This window comes from Trematomus bernacchii, unplaced genomic scaffold (assembly GCF_902827165.1).
Source record: "Trematomus bernacchii unplaced genomic scaffold, fTreBer1.1, whole genome shotgun sequence".
Taxonomy (NCBI): Eukaryota; Metazoa; Chordata; class Actinopteri; order Perciformes; family Nototheniidae; genus Trematomus; species Trematomus bernacchii.
The window spans coordinates 14,307,947-14,328,557 of NW_022987582.1; the positions used below are offsets into that span (position 1 = coordinate 14,307,947).

Consider the following 20,611-nt stretch of genomic DNA (forward strand, 5'->3'; position numbering starts at 1 on the left):
AATGTCTAACACTTAATGTGGAGAAAGAGATGTCCTGTATGGGTTGATTGTGCGTTGATCTGTTGGTAATGCCTCGGGGTTCCGGTGGGCATGTAAACAAATGCATAATGCTGCGCTATACTTTGTGGCCTCATCCGGTTGCATAGCGACGCTTATTGTTTAGGTGTCTTTTAACAAGCAGGTAGTCATATCATTAGCTAGAACTAGCTAGATCTGATCGATATGGACATAAATGCGAGTAAAGTCTAATCTGACAGGAGAGAGAGATCGGCTGCTGCTGACGAGTCGACACGCAGCTCTGCATGATCCCCTGCAGCGGCGAGCAGAGCAAAACACACTTCAGGTTAGAAAATCACACGTAGCTATTTTAATTACCTCTCAAACTACCTAAACTAGTTATAGATATGTTTAGTTTTACTGTCGGGTCACTCATTACTGGATCCGCGAGCTGCATGATACTGACGGGCTGTCAGGAGAAGGAGAGAGCGCTCCGTTTATTATTCCCGCGTTTTTGTAAATTACTGTACACTTTTGAATAATGTAGTTAATCTACTATAATTAGTTTGTTTAATGTCGAATCATATCAATTTGTTTTAAAGCTCAATAAATAACAAAGAAGACCTTTAACCGGCACTTATCTAATTTTGTCCGGAAGATTTCAACTTTAACGGACATGTTGACCGGCAAAAAAATATTCTAACGGGAACTCTGAACTATATATAGTTTTTTTGGGACATGGACTACTGTTATTGCAATATGTTTCATGAAGGAAAAAAAAGTAGCCTTGTGTGCCCAAAGACTGAATATAGTATCCAAAGAAAAAGGCTGTTTTTGGAAACAAAGAGCACAATAAAGTAGTTGGTGTCAACTCAAATAGCCTGACTTTAACTACAGATAAAAATGAGATGTTAGATTCTTGCTCAAGACTTAAAACCAATCAAAACAAATGTGGCCTTTTTTTCTCATCATTCCACATGACGCCAAAAAGGATTATTAAAATAATTGTGGTCTCCAAGCAAAAAGCAATATGACATCATCCTCATTTTTCTCATGTCTTGATCCGTCAAAGCCACAAAGGCATAAAACAGCTGTTTTCACAAGCTCCACAGTTCTCCTTATAATTACAGAAATGACCTTGATCTATAAAATAGGGGGAGTTTCACTTTAAAGCCGCAGTGTGCATTTTCAGCAGGCAGCATTACTGCACAGTTGATATTTAATACTGTAACACTGGGTAGATGGGGTCCTGCATATGATGGCTCAGGAAAACCATCAAAAGGTTGACACTTCTAACACGTGTTGCCTGTGTAGCCAATTGTGATTTACAGTATATCCTTCAAGTGTGTTCACGGCTGTGCTTAATCAATCAATACATTTGTATACAGCCCAATATCACAAATTACATTTGTCTCAGGTGGCTTTACAGTACAACATACAACACCCTCTGTCTTTAGACCTTCGTAGTGGCCAGAGGAAAAACTCCAAAAGAAACCCTACTGTCGTCCAAAAACAATAAAAAAACAAATAAATAAGCTACAACATTGCACTTGGTAACATGTTTTATCAATATGACAAACAAGTGCACTTGATTTTAGTCAATCAATGCTTTTCTGCTGCTCTAAATACTCACATCTCAAGAGCCTGCATCAGCCAAACGGCTCGCTGCACCAGCACTGCGAGGGGGACCCAAGTTCCCATCAGCAAAAACACGTGGGTTTGCTATCCTGGCTCCAAAATGGTGGAATGAGCTCCCCATTGAAATCAGGACAGCAGAAAGCTTACACATCTTCCGGCGCAGACTGAAAACTCATCTCTTTCGACTCCACTTCGAGCGATAGAATTACTAACAAATAATTACTAACAAAGCACTTATATACTAATAAAGGACTGGCTTATCTAAAGCCAGTTGAGTAGCACTTGAAATGTTTTGGCTCTATGAAACCTGCTGTACTTATATGATTCTGTTTTCTTCAAGTTTGTATCTTCTTGGTCGAATGCACTTATTGTAAGTCGCTTTGGATAAAAGCGTCAGCTAAATGCAATGTAATGTAATGTAATTTTGAATACTTACTGACTCAGGTCAGAAGAATTTCATTGCCATTTCTACACTGTAGCTTTGTGCATAATTATGACAATAAAACCTTTGAATTTGAATCTAAACTATTTCAAAAATAAAAATCCTACAATTGAAAGCAAATGTGTAATTTAAAGTGTCTTATAGCATTCAGTAGCACATTCTTCCATCACTTAAAGGTTACAGATAAGAGTACAACCTTCTGCAGGAACAGTGTGTTCTTCATCACATGTGCAGCCCACACTACTCCACTAACTGAGCCAAAGGTCTATGATTTGGATAATATTACTGGAGTGAATATGTTTTACATTTTATGACATTTTTTATAAACAACCAGATAGTAGCCTAAAGCTAAGTACACAGTTTATAACCTTCTGCTAGTTTTGACTAGCAATCTGATGTGGGATGTAACCTAGCTTGAATAAGCATGCTAATGCTAATTGAGAAGTTTTCATTTATCTATTTTTATGAATTCCTTTTTGTAAAGCATTTCTTTACAGCCCAAAGCCAACACATTTCTCGAGTACTTTATTTAACGTGCAGCTAGTTAGCTAGCTTGTCAATGTAGCTTGTCACTTAGTACCTCTCAACTTTGTCTTTCACTACTCTGTGTAGCTAATTATTGTATATGTTCTTTCTGCCTGCTACAACACCTGAGCTTTTCCTCGGGGGATAAATAAAGGCTTATCGTATCTTATGTTACCTTATTTAATCTTATTTAAGCTAACTCACCACATGACCCATTTCATCTAGGAAATGGGAGCTGCAGTGCATATACATATCAGCGTTTCCCGGTCATTTGTCTGCGATTTTGCATCCAAAATCGAAAAAAGTAGGCTCAAAATATAAATGCCCGTACAAAGAGAAGCTCGAGTCTAGGCAAATCAGAGGAGCGTTATTAAAAAAAAAGTTTATTGATGACATCCAACCATATCAATTAAGAGAAGGACGGACTGTTCACTTTAACTGATTTTAGCGCCTCTCTGGTGTTTGGAGTTAGTGTTTACACCTTTCGGCAATTTAAAAATATTACATTTTTAGGCCCATGTCAAGTTTACAAATGGGGGGATATATGACCTTCAAATCTATACAGGTTTATTGACAACTATAGAGTTCTCCTGACAGAAGTAAGATAACTAATATAACGCTTACTGAGTGCAAACAAAACGTCGGCATATCAAGCATAATTAATCTCCCAGTATATGTATGTATTCTGCAATATTTCCTTTTTTAAATAATATTCCCAGTGTAGTGGTTTGTGTGCCTGTATTTCAGAAGTATAATATGTCACTCATGCTCCTTTTTTTGTTTTGCTCGTTGGTCATAGGAGTGGCTGTTATAGCCAGTGACATAATATTGCCTACCAACCATGTTTAAAGCATTTAAAGTGAAAAAGTTACGGCTACTCCGCACACTGTAGAGGTTAGGTCAATAGGTTGCAGTCGCTAGTTGCGAGTTGCTGTTGATGACGTAACATTCCCATCCCCATTCCCTAATGTATGTGTTCAACAAATGAATGGATTTATTTAGCAAATTAATGGATTAAAAGATTGCTAATGAAATGGTAAATGGTTTGTTTGTCTATCTGCAAACTAACACGCGTTAAAACAACCAGAGTAAATAACCCGTATTGTTTAATTTTATTCCAGATATTTCTTAATTATTGATTTGCAATCCTATTTGTGATAAGTTTATAAATATATATGTCACTAAAAAGCACCTTCAGTAGTAATAAATGGGCTTGAGAAGGCAAGCTAGAGACAAGCTGCATGCCAGATTTGAGAAAAAGGACTAACACATTGTTGGATTCTCATGGGATTTGTTGAAAATAACAAAAAGTATAGAGCATGCAGCCTTTCTCCTTCGTGTGGGTTTACCTTTTTCTAACCTCCAATAAATCCAAATCCAGTGAAGCCTGTACACTGGGAACATCTTTATTGAGCACAATATTGATCTTACATGGATCTTCTTCAGGCTAGAATAAATAATACTGCACTCTGTCCCCTAAGCAGTGTGATGAAATAGTCTTTTGATTTTTCAGTGCATAACTGCTACTTGAGGATTTTTTCAACTGGTTCCATGAGCCTTTATCAAGCATGTGTGGAATGTTTTTGACGGACCAGTCCACTTACCTGAGGCTAGGTTCAGAAGGCATGCCCCTGGAGATAGGATGATGTGATGAAGGTGGAGGTGGAGGTGGAGGGGAGGTGTTATGTGGCTCCTGAGGACTGTCGTCTCCTCACTGGGAACATGCATCAGCCTGATAGGACAGAACAGCACGTCAGTTTTACTCAGACCATCCACTCCACCCAGACGCACTGTGACAACCTCCTCTGCGATGTGTGAAGAGATGCAACAGCGCGTCAAGCCAAGTGCTGACTTTGTCCCTTCTCTTGACTTTGACAATTATCATTGCTGTTCTTTCAAGGCCTTTTCATGTCACAGCCACAGGCGGGTCGACATCAGAGAAGACGAATAAACAAGCTCAGCACTTCTACAAACAAGCTGGGAGTCCAAATTACACCAAGTCAGTTTGGTGTAGCTACAACCTTGACATAATGTGTGACACACCTGAATCTGATACCCCTCTGTCTGCAGGGACAAAATGCCCAGCAGCACAAGAGGGAGACAAAGGTCAGCACCACTGAAATCCTAGATGGTTGAAATACTACTTAGTCGCTGTGCAATAAGGCGCCCCCAGGTCCCCCAACATTTGATAAGAAATGCTTTTGTATGTATGTGGTCTCCCTCAAGGCAGGGCTAAGTGTACAAGTGGCTGCACTTCAGCGAGATCTAGCTATCGATCTGTTCATGAGTGACCTTCAGACGCATGGCCACAGGCAACTGCTGAGTGAAGAGGGAGAGAAGGAGCTTACCATCCTGAGTCCATCCCCTAAAAACAGGACAACACATGCTGCACATATTTCATAGCTTTACATAAATAAGCTCTTGATTGTGTTGTTCTTATAGAGGCAAATCAAGCTATTTTACTTGAAATAACATCTTGAGAATGACACCTCTAGTGCAAATGAGACTAAAATTCCATATTTTCCCAGATGTTTAATACATGTCCTTAATATAAGCAGCTCATCAAGTTTGATTGATTACATTCAGCTACTGTACATGGGATTTTTTTTTCCAGCTTTCTAATGAGATAATGACATAATTTGAGCTTCAAAATGGATTAAACATATCCGGATGATGGATATATTTAGGACCTGACAATCAACAACAAGTAGGCCATTGTTCCCATGCAAAAAGACTGTAATCTCCTGACTGCAAAAAAGCACAGATCTAAATGTTGTATTTTACGCACAAGAGGCAATTAGGGATGACCCACGATCAGTGCGCAAGGAAGAGGATCGGGAGAAGAAAAATAAATGTTTGGGTTACCAGAGAAACAGACACCATTAGTGAATTATAACTGTCACTTTCCAAAAAGCTCCCAGCTGTCAAAAGGTCTCCTAGCAACAGGCCAGCGCCTCGGTCCAAAAACTATGTCGGAGAACACCCTCCTCGAGCACAATAATCCTGTTGCATCCGTCACATGGCGCACGCACACACCGAATTCTATATAGAGCACATAAGGGCTTGCCAGGAATTAACTGTATTCGGCTTCCCTCTTGTCTTAATATGCAACACAGGCTTACGCACCTCATATGAATGTGTTATGATTCAGTCCCGTCCCCTCTGGCGGCGCCTCCGGTACAAATGTCATCTGATGTCCGAGGTTGGGCTCTCCTACATCCGCGGAGAAAGAAAAGGAGCGTAACGGCGTGCAGATGCGCTCAGTTATCGTGGACACTTTATTGGTTACAGTGTAGCACCTAAATTGTTAGGTTTTAAACCCCGCCTCTACACGGCGGTCGCATGAATATGGACAAAGATGGGAAACAGTGCCCTCTGGTGGATAATTGGGATACGGCAAGCTGTGTGAATGCCTGTGTGTTCATATAATAGAGTCATGATATAGGAGACCCCCCCCTGGGATCTCCCTGAGGGGGAGGTAGGCCTACTGTAAAGGAAGAGTCTGATTAATGCCAAGTGCTGTTATTTAACACCATACTGCTCCCAGTGGTGGAAGGTATACCTGAGTGAATTTACTCAAGTATTGCACTTAAAGGTAGGGTAGGTAAGAATGGAGAAACCAGCTCGAGTGCGCTAGAATTTGAAACTACCCATCCGAAAAAAATCTGCCCCTTCTTTCAGACTTCCTTAGCCCCTCCTCCACCAACACACACGAACGCGCACATGACCAATGAGGGCACGAGATAAGTTTGTGCACGAGATGGAAGGCTGACAGGCAGGTAGGCCATCCAGTTATTTTAGCCGGGCCGGGGCACATGATTGGTCGTGCTTTTTACAGCACCACGGCTTCCACAGATGAATTTTTTTTATGTATTTATTGTCAAAGCATTTAATATATTCATTGCTATCGGGATGTTAAGAGCATTCCATGGAATATAACAAAGAGTGTTTCTGAAGTGAATTACCTAACCTACCCTACCTTTAAGTAACTCATATTCACAAACAGATACAAACAAGTACAATCCTAAGACATAATAGAGATATGTAAATAAACAGAAAGAACGTATTAATTAAGACAGAGAATTTCAGAGAGTTCATGTACGATACAGAAACATTTACAAGCAAAAATGGTCCCAAAACAGTAATTTTGTCAGTCTTAACATTGCTTTAAAATAAGCTAAATATAATAAGCAAAGATATATATCAAGGGGTAAATAATGGTACACATTAAAAACATTTTAGAGTAGTAAAGTACACAGGTAAGACATTTTTATAATGTTATCAACCTTATTTTATACCTGTGGTCCTCTGCAAACAACACTAAAGATCGAGCATATCGTATTACCCTTCATAAGATGTTTCCTAGTATTTTTATATGTATGCAATGGGTAATGATTTGGGACAAGATCTCACAGTTGTTGAGCATATCACATCCTATCTACATCATACATGAAACAGGCATTGTGATGTGAAATATATTACATTCAGCTTCAGGAGATTGATTGATGAAATGTATTGTTTCTATTTTCTTACAGAATACAATGTCACTTTATTTTTTCACTAGCTGTATTTACTGTTGTGTATTTCTGCGTTTTAGTTCTGTCTGAATTAAATTGATCAATCACTGATTTCCATTTTGGAAAATGTAAGCATACACTCATCTTTTCACCTTCCCATTGAAAAGTGACAGACATCACCTTCTGTTGATATGGAAGTTCACAAAGAATATTGTATACATGTATACACACATTGACTTTCTAAACAAAATCTGAATTTAAACTGCTGTTTTAGAAAATGCCTTGCCATTTCCCTGACATTACTTATGGTCTTGTATTGTCCTAAACCTCATCTGCTCATCTGCACACATGACGCGTTCAAGTGCACCTTTGCACTCAGATAAACACAATTTTTCTTTACTATCTTTTTTTCTATTTGTATCTAAAAGTTACCACACATCTAACACTTCAAGACCATTATAATTTTAAATGATTAACTAAAAGGTAACGTTGGTCAAAATATTAAGCGCTGACACCGGGTTTTAACGAAGTGGTGACATTTACAAATGCACATGAACGCAGCTTCGCTTAACAGCAGCCCGACAAGCAAAGACTGTGCTGGAGCCTGTCGCAGGAAACACGCTACCGAATTCCCCACAGAGTTGCTCCATGTAGTCAGCTGTTACGAAAACTCCCGGATAGTTGGGGGTAAGTGCTTGTGTTTTATTGTTTAACTCTCATAGTGTTTTACACTTTTTACCGAACTTATTTTCGGCCCCTGTCCCATGGCAGCGACCGGGGCATGGATGTTTACTGGAACTCCCTCACCGCCGCTGGCGTCTAATTTACGGGAAAACTGCTTTCCTGAACACATTATGGCACTTTCCTTCGTGGATATGCCATGTCCTGAATATGTCTTGTTCTAACCTGTTCGTGTTTGCTTCTTACATAGAATTGTTGCCTGCTTGCTTGTGTTAACTATCTGCGTTGCGAACGTTTAGGTTGTCTTTAATCATTGCTAATATGCTAACCTAAACGTTTATGCTAATGCCTAACCAAAGTGATTTACCCTGTTTCTATTATCATTTAAATGAAGCTCAAACTATTATATATATGCAGTTTATGGAATTCTCATGCCTATAATCTAAACATAGAATATTGTTAAAGGTGGTTATAAACAGTGTGGTAATATTAGATAAACTGTTACCACTAGTTATGATATCAGCATATGATAATCATCAGGAATTCAAGCACCCACTTAAACAACTTATCTTTGTTATTAAAAGACACTATCTTCATACAAAATACGTAAACAACTACTTGTTATAAGACATGTATACATGCAGTGCTGGAAAAAGTATTCAAATTCTTTACTTGAGTCAAAGTACTAATACCACACTATAAAAGACATTTCAAGTAAAAGTACTGCATCAAGAATGGTACTTAAGAAAAAAAGTACGATTAGGAAAATGTACATAAGTATTAGGGGTAAAACCACTCATTACAGAATAGAATACAATATTAACAATAATTTATAGAGTAATTTGCTTCGAAAATGTAGTTTAGTAGAAGCATGAAGTAGTATACATATATTGAAGTACCTCAAATGTGTACTTGAGTTCAGTACTTAGTTACTTTCCACCGCTGTATACATGTGTTAGTAGTAGGTTATACAGACTGTAGCCAAAAGTAATATCCAAAAGTGGTGAATTTATGACCCATTTGAAAAACAAAACCTCATGATATTTAGCTTTTTTATTCACTGGGAAAGTATTACCGTCTCTCAGGCTTTGAAGAGCTTTTTTAAATCATAAAATAAGTGTGTGAAGGTGAAACAGTGACACTTTAATGTGAAGTTTAATGAGCATCTACAAGCTGAGACTCATTCTACTGAATCAGCGTTGATCTTTAGAATTCCCCACCCTGTCTGCATGACCTTAAAGTGAGCACAGGGATTTTGTTTTCCTGAATAGTACTAACTGATATGTCTTTAAACAGTCCCCTAACTGGAGCCTGAGAACTTCAAGGGACATGCCGTGGTTCCTAGATAAATGCATTTTAATTTGCTCAGCTTAATTCAGCCCTCTAGGTGATAGCACAATGAGAGGTTGTGTGATAGACTGCTTTGATGTCAGGGCTTTCGTGTGTCTCTGCTCTGCAATTCTGAATAAATACGGTAATAACCACTTGCCGAGGTTCCTCAAGAGAAATCTTGAAATGTGGTGGTGGGGGGGAGCTGAAGGTATAAACCCATTTCAATATATCTTTTTTTTATTTCTCAGGGATGGTGGATTCCTAGCTGTGATCCACAGACATGTGCTGACCAAGGATGGGAATGTTTTACCTGCTGCTCTGCCCTTCGGCTCCACTGAGATGATCCCAGGAGAATTAAAAAGCGGATGACGGTGTGAGCCAAGGGAATTCAACGTTTGGGCCAAGATATCCTCCCACTAAGCCAAAAAGAAAAACTGTTCCAGTTTACATAAAAAAACACAAAACCACTCCCCATCAGCAATGTGGATGTGTGGACCACTATGGCCGTGCCTGGCTCTGATGTGGGTGGGAAGCTGCAGTGCCCACAGTCTGTTTACCTGCGAGCCCATCAAAGTGCATCGGTGCTCGGGGATGCCCTACAACATGACCTTCTTTCCCAACATGATGGAGCACTACGACCAAGATATCGCAGCCAGCAATATGGAGGTGAGTCTTCATAACAATACACATGATGCATTGTAATTGGGCGAATATTGGCCTTGCTGGGCATTAGCCAATCAGTCCTTTTTACTGCCAATTCCATTTCATTGATGTTTTATTTGAAAACTATTTCCATATTTACTAGATATTGTATGTGTTGTTTGGTTATGACTTCACCTAATACATTTTTAGAAAATACGTACTGTCTTACAGATTTAATCCTGCCTTTTAATTGTTATCGGCATACATCACATAAATCACATAACATGTGTAGGGTCAAATTTGGGAGAAAATATTTAATAAGATTACATTTGAACACACTAATGCCGACCTTATCTGTGATATTGTCAACCAGTTTGGAATAAGTTGCCTTTGTTCAACCTTAAAATACAATATTTTAAAGAATCTAGCCTTGGTTTCCATTGTGGGTTGTATTTATTTTGACCTTTGATAGAAAAGAGACTCTTGTTGTTGAAAATGCAATTTTAATTCAAGTCACATTTACCGACAGTGTTTATCATCTCAAGAAAATCGTTATGCTTAGTGCTATTATTAGTGCTGGTAGTGGCCCAACTCTGTAAATGTTAGTGTCCGTCGGCATTCATAAGTGCATATTGATTGAACCATTATTCATATTATGTCATGGTCATCAACAGGCATACATAATCTGTCTACAAAGCATGGCTGGTGGTCATTGAGTACTATCTAGTAGTAAATAAACAGTTGAAATGGAATGGTCATTATCATGAAAACTTTGAATATACAGACTTGTTTTGAATTCTCAGCTGTCAAAAGGAATACGTTTTAAAATGTTTCATCATAGCGTCACAAAAATGTAGGTGCTGGGTTATTTAAAGAAATAAGGTATTTAACACTGTATCTATACATTAAGATTACTGTTACATTAAGATAGGAAAAGTAGATTAAGAAATCACTCATGGTAACAATCTACTGTACAAGGGAATACTTCTGATAGAGGGGGTTACATACATTCAAGTCAGAGGGTAGCACACTTTTCTCTGCAGTTTAAGTTGTCTCTTTTAGTCCAGCCACTGTCAGATGCATTGGAAAAAGAGATACAAAATATGAATAATTTACTATTAAGAAATGATGCACATTAATATTGGCACATTATCCTTATCAGCCTAACCTATCAGCAGATACAACTTTTTTAATGAAAAATCTGCCAAAAATGAGCAATACCTCTGATATCGGTGGTGGCGAAGTCCATAGGGACTTGGCTTGGCAACTGGAAGGTCACCAGTTCAAGTCCCGGAAAGACCAAGTGCTACCGAGGTGTCCCTGAGCAAGGGACAAGTTCCCTACACTGCGCCCCGGGCGCCGTACATAATGGCAGCCCACTGCTCCTAACACTAGGATGGGTCAAATGCAGAGAAACCGTTTCGTTACATAGTACCTGTACTACGTAATGACAATAAGTTGAATCTTCTTCTAGGCTAATGGAATGACGCAAATGTGCAAAAACCAAGCATTTGAAAAAACATTGTATTTCTTGTCTGCCCCTGTAATGGCCCATCAAGATAACTGTAGGCATAATAATGTTTTTATTCCACTGCAGGAGAGACTTAATACATTTGCTGCAATTAGATGGATAAAAATGTGTACCAAAATGAATTGGAATATATCTGCATATGGGATATTGGCAAAAAGCCGATACCTTTTAACCCTTCTATTGAGTCCAGCATGCTAGTGAGAAAGGGGCTCAGCTTTGCATGTAGACTACACATATGATGGGTCTTCTGAATGTTAACTGTTGTAAAGAGACAGACCTGATGTCTTTCAACGCTAATGTGCCTACGCTATGTGTGCTTTTTGTAAAAGGGTAAAAATGTTTCATATCATCAATCTGTTTTAGGTAATACAGGGTTGTGATGCATCATAAAAGTTTGTCTCCTAGCAACTGAAATGTTAGTCAACTGTTGCCATGGGAAACGCTGTTCCAGAGACTTAATGTTCAAGCACTGTTTTCACAAATATGTCAACAAAACAGTGAACTTCTGTGTCATTATAGTTTAATATAAACAATTCACATTTCTACTTCAGTCGGTGGGCTTGTTTTTCTGTCTTTATACCAAGGTGTTGTCTCATGTCTCCTTAGCTCAGTTCCTGTATTAGCTGCATCCTGGCATTCCTGAACGCCAGGGTTCAGTTACACACATTTGGCGTCAGGGTGTTGAGCGTGTACCGTGATCTGTTGAAGGAGTCTTTTGTGTGGGCATCTGGGAAAGGTATAGGCTTCTTATTTCACAGCAGCCTTGGCCACGGGCAACTTCACGGACTTTGTTGTGAGCAGCCTTTGATTTCTGGAGGAAGGGGAGGGACACACCCAGTCTGACACAAAGCCTTCCCTGCATACCACAATGAGTATTCTCTCTGTTAATCACTCACTCATTTCCCCCGCTGTACACGGTGATACCTCTGCGCTCCTGTCTCCCAGGTGACAGGCTTACACACATTACGTTCTATGCACAGCTCTCTTTGAAAGCTTTTAGGGATTTATCCCAAAGCCCTGACGCTGTAATCAAGCAGGCTTCTGCTTCAGTCCAGCATATCAGTAGGATTTTCCGGCGGAGGGTTAACCTTTTTCCGCCCTTGGCCCCAGATTCCACCAGTGAATGCCAGCTTTTGAAGTAGCAAAGTAAAAGGTTGGAATACAAAGGGAATGGAAAGACAGTTGACATACTGTCATAGACAATCGGCTCTTGAGGGTCTTAAAAGTTTGAGTGAAAGTCAGATTTGTACATACTTTTTCGAACCTTTTAATCCTTGAAGTACTGTGCTATGAATTTATCCACAGAGAGGATTTCGCCTTTGAGAGAAAAGCTGCTCAACTTGAACTGGGTTGAAGGTTTTTGAAAGGAGGGCAGTTTTAACAGTAACTCTGGCGTAAAGCAAATAAAGGTCAGACTGTTGAGCAACGGGGAGCTCATTGAGACGGAGTCCAGGACCTCCACAGGAGAGAAACAAGGACGCTTACTGTCAGAGGGGAGGGCCCAGGCCCCAGAGACACGGGCCCTCTGCCAGACTGGATTTCAGAAAAGAGCATTGAATAGTGGACTGTGTTGGAGTCTGTGTGTGTTTTGTGTACAAATATTAGCATTATAGACTGTATAGAAGTCTGTCTGGGCATGTTGCTCTGATGAAGGTTCAAACAAAGAGACTCTTAAACATATAAGTGGATAAGAAGCAATAGCAAAGGAGCCTAAACACTAAGCATTTACTTTAAATCCAAGGATTAAAAAAAACATTGGCATGGACATGATCTGGACTTGTTGCACTTGAATAAAGTTGTCTTCGGTGTATGCCGTGTATGCTGCTGATAAATCCACACAATAATACTGTGGCTCAGTAGCAGACTAACCTATCAACAGCTCTGTGCATTCCTGCCTCCCAACGTCCCTACAGTCATTTCCTGCCACCTATACCCCCCCCCCCCCCCTCCCATCTCAGTCCGTAATCTTCTGACCAGCGTGTTGAAATGGAAGAAAATGGTTCCCAGCCAGTGAATGGACCCCTTTATGAAGCGAAGCGCTATGGATCACTGCAGATCAACAAATAAGAGTTAATACTTCTTTGCAGGGCAGGGGTTTTCAAACTAACTGGAAGTAACTGTCGACTTGAGATGTAAGCATCACAAGAAAAAAAACAATATTATTTAATATATTTTATGCTTTTTGGGACCCTATTATGCTCCTTTTCAGTTTCATATTTGTCTTTTGTGTCTCTACTGTGACATGTCTCCATGCTTTAATGTTCAAAAAGCTCTTTAGTTTTCTCAAACTGCCTGTGCTGCAGCACCTATTTTCACCCTCTGTCTGAAACCCAGTCTGCTCTGATTGGTTAGCTGGCTGGCTCTGTTGTGATTGGTCAGCTGTTAGGCTAAGGGGCAGGACATCTCCAATCACGAACAATGTGTTGTAGCGCTTGCCAATAGAAGCACGGGTGTTGCATAGAAGTAACTATTTCTAAAACACATAGATCACAACCTCTTTTCTTCAATAAAATGTAACTTGTCCCTCTCTCTCTCTCCAGCCATTTATGCCTCTGGCAACCCTGCGCTGCTCTCCAGACGTCCACCACTTCCTGTGCCAAGCCTTTATCCCAGCATGCACCGAGGATAACAAGGTGATCCGTCCGTGCAGAGAGCAGTGCGAGACGGTTCTCTCCGACTGCGAGGAGAATATCAGAATCTTTGGCATCACCTGGCCTCCTGAGCTACAGTGTGACAAGTACGAAAAATACATTTTATAGGAAATCCACACTAGAGATTGTTAATGATCAATCCTTTGAAAGATGTGTTTCTTTGCTTTTTCAACTAGACTCGACCCATGTAGCTCTCCTGGTGATCCAGAACTTCCTGCAACAACCCCAATAACCGCCTCCTCAGCTAAGAGGGACCTGGGCTTCTGGTGCCCGCTGCAGCTGAAGACCAAACCGGGCCTTTCATCATCGTTCCTGGGCGCAGAGGACTGTGCGCCGCCTTGCTCCAACATGTACTTCAAACCCCATGACATCGAATTTGCCAAGAACTTCATCGGCGTTTGCTCCATCGTCTGCTTGGGCGCCACGCTCTTCACCTTCCTAACTTTCCTCATCGATGTGAAGCGTTTCCGCTACCCGGAGCGGCCCATCATCTTCTACGCCGTGTGCTACAGCTTTGTGTCGCTTATTTACTTCATCGGCTTCCTGCTGGGGAACCATGCAGCCTGCATCAAAGCCTCTCATCCTGCCGGCGTGGAGACGGTGGTGCTGGGCTCTCAGAGTAAAGGCTGCACTCTGATCTTCATGCTGCTCTACTTCTTCTCCATCGCCGGGAACGTCTGGTGGGTCATACTCACCATCACCTGGTTCCTGGCAGCCGGACCCAAGTGGAGCTGTGAGGCCATAGATAAGAAAGCGGTGAGGTTTTAAAGAATTACGTCTCATCTCGGGTAGCAGCAGCAAAGAAAAGAAGAATGTAAACATAACATTTGCAAGCTATAAAAAGCCAGGAAAAGGGTGGTTGTGTGATGGATTCAATTGGGATTTGTTATGTGGGGGGCTTTGTGTTGACAGGTGGTGGAGGGTAGTTTAAAAAAAAGAGGTGCTGCAGCACGGGCAGTATGAGAAAAATAGACCTTTTTAAAACTTTAAAGCATCTCACAGTAGAACCACAAAATAGAATTATCAACCTCAAAATGAGCTCACTAGCTTCTATGTAAATGTGTCTGGTGGTTCGTAGACATTGCTGACACAATTGAACCACTTTTTTTCTTTCAAATATTGACCTTGTGTCCTCTGTCTTTAGGTGTGGTTCCACTCTGCTGCCTGGGGGATCCCCGGGGCCCTGACCGTGATGCTGCTGGCTCTGAACAAGGTCGAAGGGGACAACATCAGCGGGGTGTGCTTCGTGGGGCTGTACGACCTGGACGCCCTGCGCTTCTTCGTGCTGGCCCCTCTGTGCGTGGGCGTCGTCATCGGCCTCTGCTTCATCCTGGCGGGCATCGTTTCTCTCAACCACGTCCGGCAGGTCATCCAGCACGACGAGCGCAACCAGGAGAAGCTGAAGAAGTTCATGATCCGCATCGGCGTGTTCAGCTGCCTCTACCTGGTGCCCCTGGTCACCCTGTTGGCCTGCTACACCTACGAGCAGAGCCACCGCAGCACCTGGGAGAACACCTGGATCAACGACCGCTGCCAGGAGTACAGCATCCCCTGCTCCTACAAGGTAGCTGTGGCTCAGTCATGTGAAGAAGGTGTTTTAGTTCTGAACGATTTATCTGGTGATTATTATTTCAACATCTTGCAAGAAACAGCGTCTTCTTAACATTTAATAAACTATGAATGTGTCATACTCACTTAACGGGAAGAAACTCAGCTTTCAGACAATATTAACAATTTTTAGCTAAACAAAACAAAAGGGTAATAACAAAGGCTCTGAATTAGCCCTGAGCGAAAAAATGCTAACGCACACAAAACTCATGGTAAAATACCATTATTACTTATCGGATCTGCACAAACAAGATATCGATTAGCAAGCTGAGATTCCACAGATTCCAGACATATAAGTATCATCACTGAGCGATCTGAACTCGCGGCGAAACGACAACAAACAACAACAACAAAATTAGGCTAAAAACGTCTTACCTTTGTTGTTTTCTGATCAAAAGTTGTGTTCAATGGCATTACAACGATAAAAACCCTGCTGAAGGTTAATCCAATGTCTCTGTGTCACTTTGAAATGATTACTGATAATCCATCATTCAATTTTTGTGTCAATAACGGAGATTTCATATTAGCTGCTACGAGAGTGTATGACAGCTTCCGGTGTTGGGCATTCTGGCTACGCATCACTCATTCACCAATGGTAATGTTTAGATGGATTTTAGGAACTTCCCCTCGATTCTATTGGCTCTAACGGTTCAAAAGAGGTGTCAATCATCAAAATCGACCGAGGGGGGCCAGAGATATGGCAAATGCACCCAAATGACCCCAGAGGTGGGTTTTATTTGCTAAATCTCTCTAAAAAGGTCAAATGTAACTTGTTTTGCATCAATCTTGATACAGGGTACTTATTATATGTTATAGTTTGGATTCCTAAAGCTTTTAGTCTACGATCCCATCATTCAAGGGTGGTTTTCACTATAAGTAATGTTTTATTTTTGGACGGACACTATAATTTACATTTTTGTTACTATGTTCAATCTGAATTGACTTTAAAATAAAAACAATCTATATTGATTCTGACTTTTCTACATCCAACTCACAGGTTTATCATTGCTTTGAGAAAAAAGAAAAAAAACTGCCCAAATACAACATATTTATGTGGTCATTTTTAAATAGCTGATTTAAAATAAAACACTTTTACCTCAAAAATGTAATGTGTTATACAGAAGCTATTGTGTGCTGCCATACAGCTTGACAATGATCAGAGGAGAGTTGAAGATTACCCTTAAAAAAAAGCAAACTATTTCTGTCCCCTTTTAAATATATTAAATATCAGTTAATGAGCTTATAAATTCAAAATCTGGATTTTGTCTCGAGTCAAACATTGGTTTTACCACAAGGATCCTTTCATGGTTTCTTTATGTCTCCCTGCTCCAGACAACCGAGCACGACCGCCCAGACCTCTCCCTGTTTCTGGTCAAATACTTAATGACTCTGGTGGTTGGAATATCTGCAGTGTTCTGGGTGAGCAGTAAGAAAACCTGCTCTGAGTGGGCCTACTTCTTCAGCAGGACCCGCAAGAGAGAGTAAGATGTGTCCTGTTATTATTCAAAATACAGTTTCCATGAGTGATAAATACATAGTTTCACTAAACTCTCATGTCCTCCTCCGACAGTCCCATCAGTGAGAGCCGCCGGGTGCTGCAGGAGTCCTGTGAGTTCTTCCTCAAGCACAACAGCCGCGTGCAGCACAAGAAGAAGCACCACAACCCAAACTCACACAAGCTTAAGGTCATCTCCAAGTCCATGGGCACGAGCACCGGTGCTGCATCCAACGCTGCATCCAACGCTGCATCCAACGCTGCATCCAACGCTGCATCCAACGCTGCATCCAACGCTGCATCCAACGCTGCCACGACAACCCATCAAGGACCCTCTGCGCTGGGAAATCACCATCCCCGGTTACATGGTTCTCTGTCCGAGGCCTCAGCCAGGGAGCACCTGGACAGGGGCACCTCCAGCCGGAGCTCCAGGAGGGGGGAGAGGGAGAGAGATCGGGAGAGGGAAGGCGGAGAGAGACGTAGCAAAGGGGGGGGCTCCTCTAAGATGAGCAGCCGCTCAGAGAGCATGCACAGAGTCCCAGATGGGAGGTGAGTGAGACAAACCTGTAATCACTCAAAGTTATAAAATGTTCTCTCTTTTCAGTTGTTCAGTGTTTCACATGTTGATGTAATTATGCCTCATTTCCACTGCATGGTTTTGGTCCGACTCAACTCACTCTTGGCACCAGGTCTGTAGTTGTATAGTTTTGCCTTTCCTGTACTGTGTTATATAGGTTTTTGTGCATGTAAATGGTCTGCAAAGGCTAAAATCCCAAAGCTCCCTGCAGAAGGAGTTTCTCTCCCCCACTCCCCCCCCTGCCTGAAACACCTCCATTGGACGCCTTTGTTTACTTCTGTAACATAATGACATCACTATGTAACACTTGCGCATCTTTTGGCTACCGCTCCAACACATTGTACGTGATAAGTTAAGGGGCGGGACATCTCTATGCGGTTGACCAATCACAACAGTGCCAGCCAGCTAACCAATCAGAGCAGACTGGGCTCTGGACATTATCAATAATTCTGTAGGATCATAAAAATACCTTTTGAAGATTCAACTCACATCTGAATTGCAGGCCAATGATATTGTATATTAAAGTGGACCTATCATGCTATATTTGAATAATATATTGTAGGGCCATACCTATATAAAACATGTCTGTGAAGTTTTTTTTTCAAAATACCAAACAGATCATGCATTTTAGCCATGCCTCATTTCGCTCTATTTGCTCTTTTCCAGCCCTGTTTTTGCAAGGGCTGATTCTGTGAGAAGTCTTCTTCGCTGCTTTTGTGGCAGACTACAGCGCCACTTACAGGCCTGGCATATGTACTACAGCGTCTCCAGCGCTTTCGAGCGGCAATGGCCGTGGCCGTGGCCCAACCCCCCATTCCCCTGATAGGTGGAGAGTTGGCCATATAGGCGGAGCTCCCTGTTTCTGACGTCAGAACAATTTCAAATCTGCAGCCCCGTTTTTAGAGATTTGGGTATGGAGGAAAAGAGAGAGGGTTGTGTTTTCTGACACTTGGTGAGTTCCCTGACACACCGGGGACACATATTCATGTATAAAAGACGTACAAAAGTGCATTTTGCAATTGTCTGCAAAAGCTAAAATCCCAAAATTCCCTCCAGAGAGAGATAATTACTTCTTCTATGTAACACTCCCGCTTTTGGGAGAAGTGAAGTATAGCCGTGCTGTGCCATACAGTGAAAATGCACCATTATTCGGTTTGTCTTGCTATACAGAACTATATGTGTACAATACATAAGCACAGATATCCTGATGTGTCCTGTCTGCTTCAGGATGACTCCAAGGAGCGAGATGTCAGAGGTCAGGCACGTCACCAGTGGACCGCAGCGTACGGCTCTAAACCAATCACACAGCAGTATCAAGCTCTCCACCCCCCAGCTGGCAAACCAGGTGCCTGAGGCGATCAAGGACACAAAGGACAGCACCTGCTGAGACATCTGACCCCCCCCCCCCCCCAAATTCATCCATCCACGAATCCAGTCACACTTGATGCCGTTTCATGTATCCGTTTCAAACCATTTTTGTGTCATACATCAAATAATGATTGTATTATACATCAAATAATGATTGTATTGGTTATATTTTAGTGATTGAATGTTCATATCCAGCTAAATGTAACCTACCTTGAGTATTTCATATGTGGTATGTTTGGAGCAGAGTTTTAGCAGTGAGTTTAAAGGTGTATTTCAGCTTTACTGAGCTTTTGGCCTTTCACCTGAATGTTGCAGCAGCACAGCTATGATCTACTTATACACCACCAATGGTCTTTTTATTTGATAGCATGCATAAAAAACATTAGGACTACTGTTTTGTAGATTTGTACCTCATTGTCATAGAATGCATTTTTGAAAACAAATGCAATATTTATGTAAATATTCTATTTTTTAGAAATGGAGTCTTTCACTGGACTAGTCGTTACACTGAGAGCTATTTTAAGAAAGGTCATGGAATTGCCAAACATTCAACTTAAGGACTTCCTGCGGTAAACTGTTTTATTGAATGTCTTACTAGTCGGTTTGTCTTGAAACCTCCTCTTGTAATTTACATTATTACTCTTTTGATAAAAGGCAGACTCTTATACTTGGTATAGTTGATTTTTAGACAATGTTGAAATGTTATGTTCTCTATCAAAGACTGTACATTCACTTGATGCTTATTTCTGTTGTACAAACACTTATTGCGTCTTCAAAGAAGTGTCCTGTAAGTTTGGATAAAGTATAGCTTTATAGTTTTCTACAAGAATGTGTGACTTTTTTTTAAAACTTCAAAGAACCTACAGATGTTTTGCATGTGTGATGTCTGCCTATGTTCCTGGTCTGGGTGTAAATTCATATGATTTAGTATCAATTGTAGAAGAGTAATCAAACAGACTTTGCACTATTTGTCAATGGAAGCACAAACCACTATTAATTAGGTATGAAAATCGTAAACAAAATGAGACGATTTGGGCCGTTGTTCTGGTGTTATTTATAACATATGGCCACAGACCATATCCTTCTCCTTTAAGTACTTCCAGACCAACCTCTGTTTTATGTGAAAATCTCTCCTGTGTATTTTGCTGGGATCTTTTCTTCCATTGAGGTTCTATACCTTGTACCTTGGGAGCCAACTGTTCCAAAAACAGCAATATAAAAGGGAATCTTTGTCAGTCCCTTTCTTTTGTACCTGTGTATTCTTATTCTGGCATGTGAATGAGGTCTTACTGTAGTCTACAAAATGCTCTTTACGACTTTTGTGAGCTGTTTTTACTTTTTTATGTAGCCTATCTGGTCAGCAGAATTTTGTATCAATCCAATTTAATTTTAATAAAATATAATTGAATAAAAATGTGTTTTCGTTAATTCTTTTTCTTTTTATGATTTTTACTTACCACCAATGATATCTCCTCAAATCTAGTCAAAAACAATACAATTATCACATTTACTTTTATTTACACACTTGAGGCATTTTGGCCTAATACTCAACATTTTGACTTAATTCTAGTCATTCAAACTTTCTTCCTAACGTTTCCAGATTACTC

At 40.8% G+C, this 20,611-nt stretch overlaps 2 protein-coding genes across 2 annotated transcripts in view; one reads left to right on the top strand and one right to left on the bottom strand.

Annotated features, from left to right (window-relative positions):
* klhl32 (kelch-like family member 32) overlaps positions 1-5,804 on the bottom strand; it is a 60,060-nt gene extending 54,256 nt beyond the window's left edge. The window contains exons 1-2 of the mRNA XM_034127339.1: positions 5,729-5,804; positions 4,207-4,334 (exon numbers count right to left, since the gene is read on the bottom strand). Coding sequence (XP_033983230.1) covers positions 4,207-4,229 — 23 coding nt within the window. The 5' untranslated portion in view covers positions 4,230-4,334; positions 5,729-5,804. The remainder of the gene's footprint in view (positions 1-4,206; positions 4,335-5,728) is intronic.
* Positions 5,805-7,690: 1,886 nt separating this feature from the next.
* On the top strand, positions 7,691-20,414 carry LOC117480470 (frizzled-6-like). The gene is made up of 8 exons (XM_034127805.1): positions 7,691-7,806; positions 9,381-9,798; positions 13,846-14,042; positions 14,133-14,712; positions 15,101-15,520; positions 16,897-17,045; positions 17,135-17,608; positions 18,864-20,414. The coding sequence occupies exons 2-8, from the start codon at positions 9,613-9,615 to the stop codon at positions 19,021-19,023; spliced, it is 2,166 nt and encodes a 721-aa protein (XP_033983696.1). The 5' UTR covers positions 7,691-7,806; positions 9,381-9,612; the 3' UTR covers positions 19,024-20,414.
* Positions 20,415-20,611: the final 197 nt, after the last annotated feature.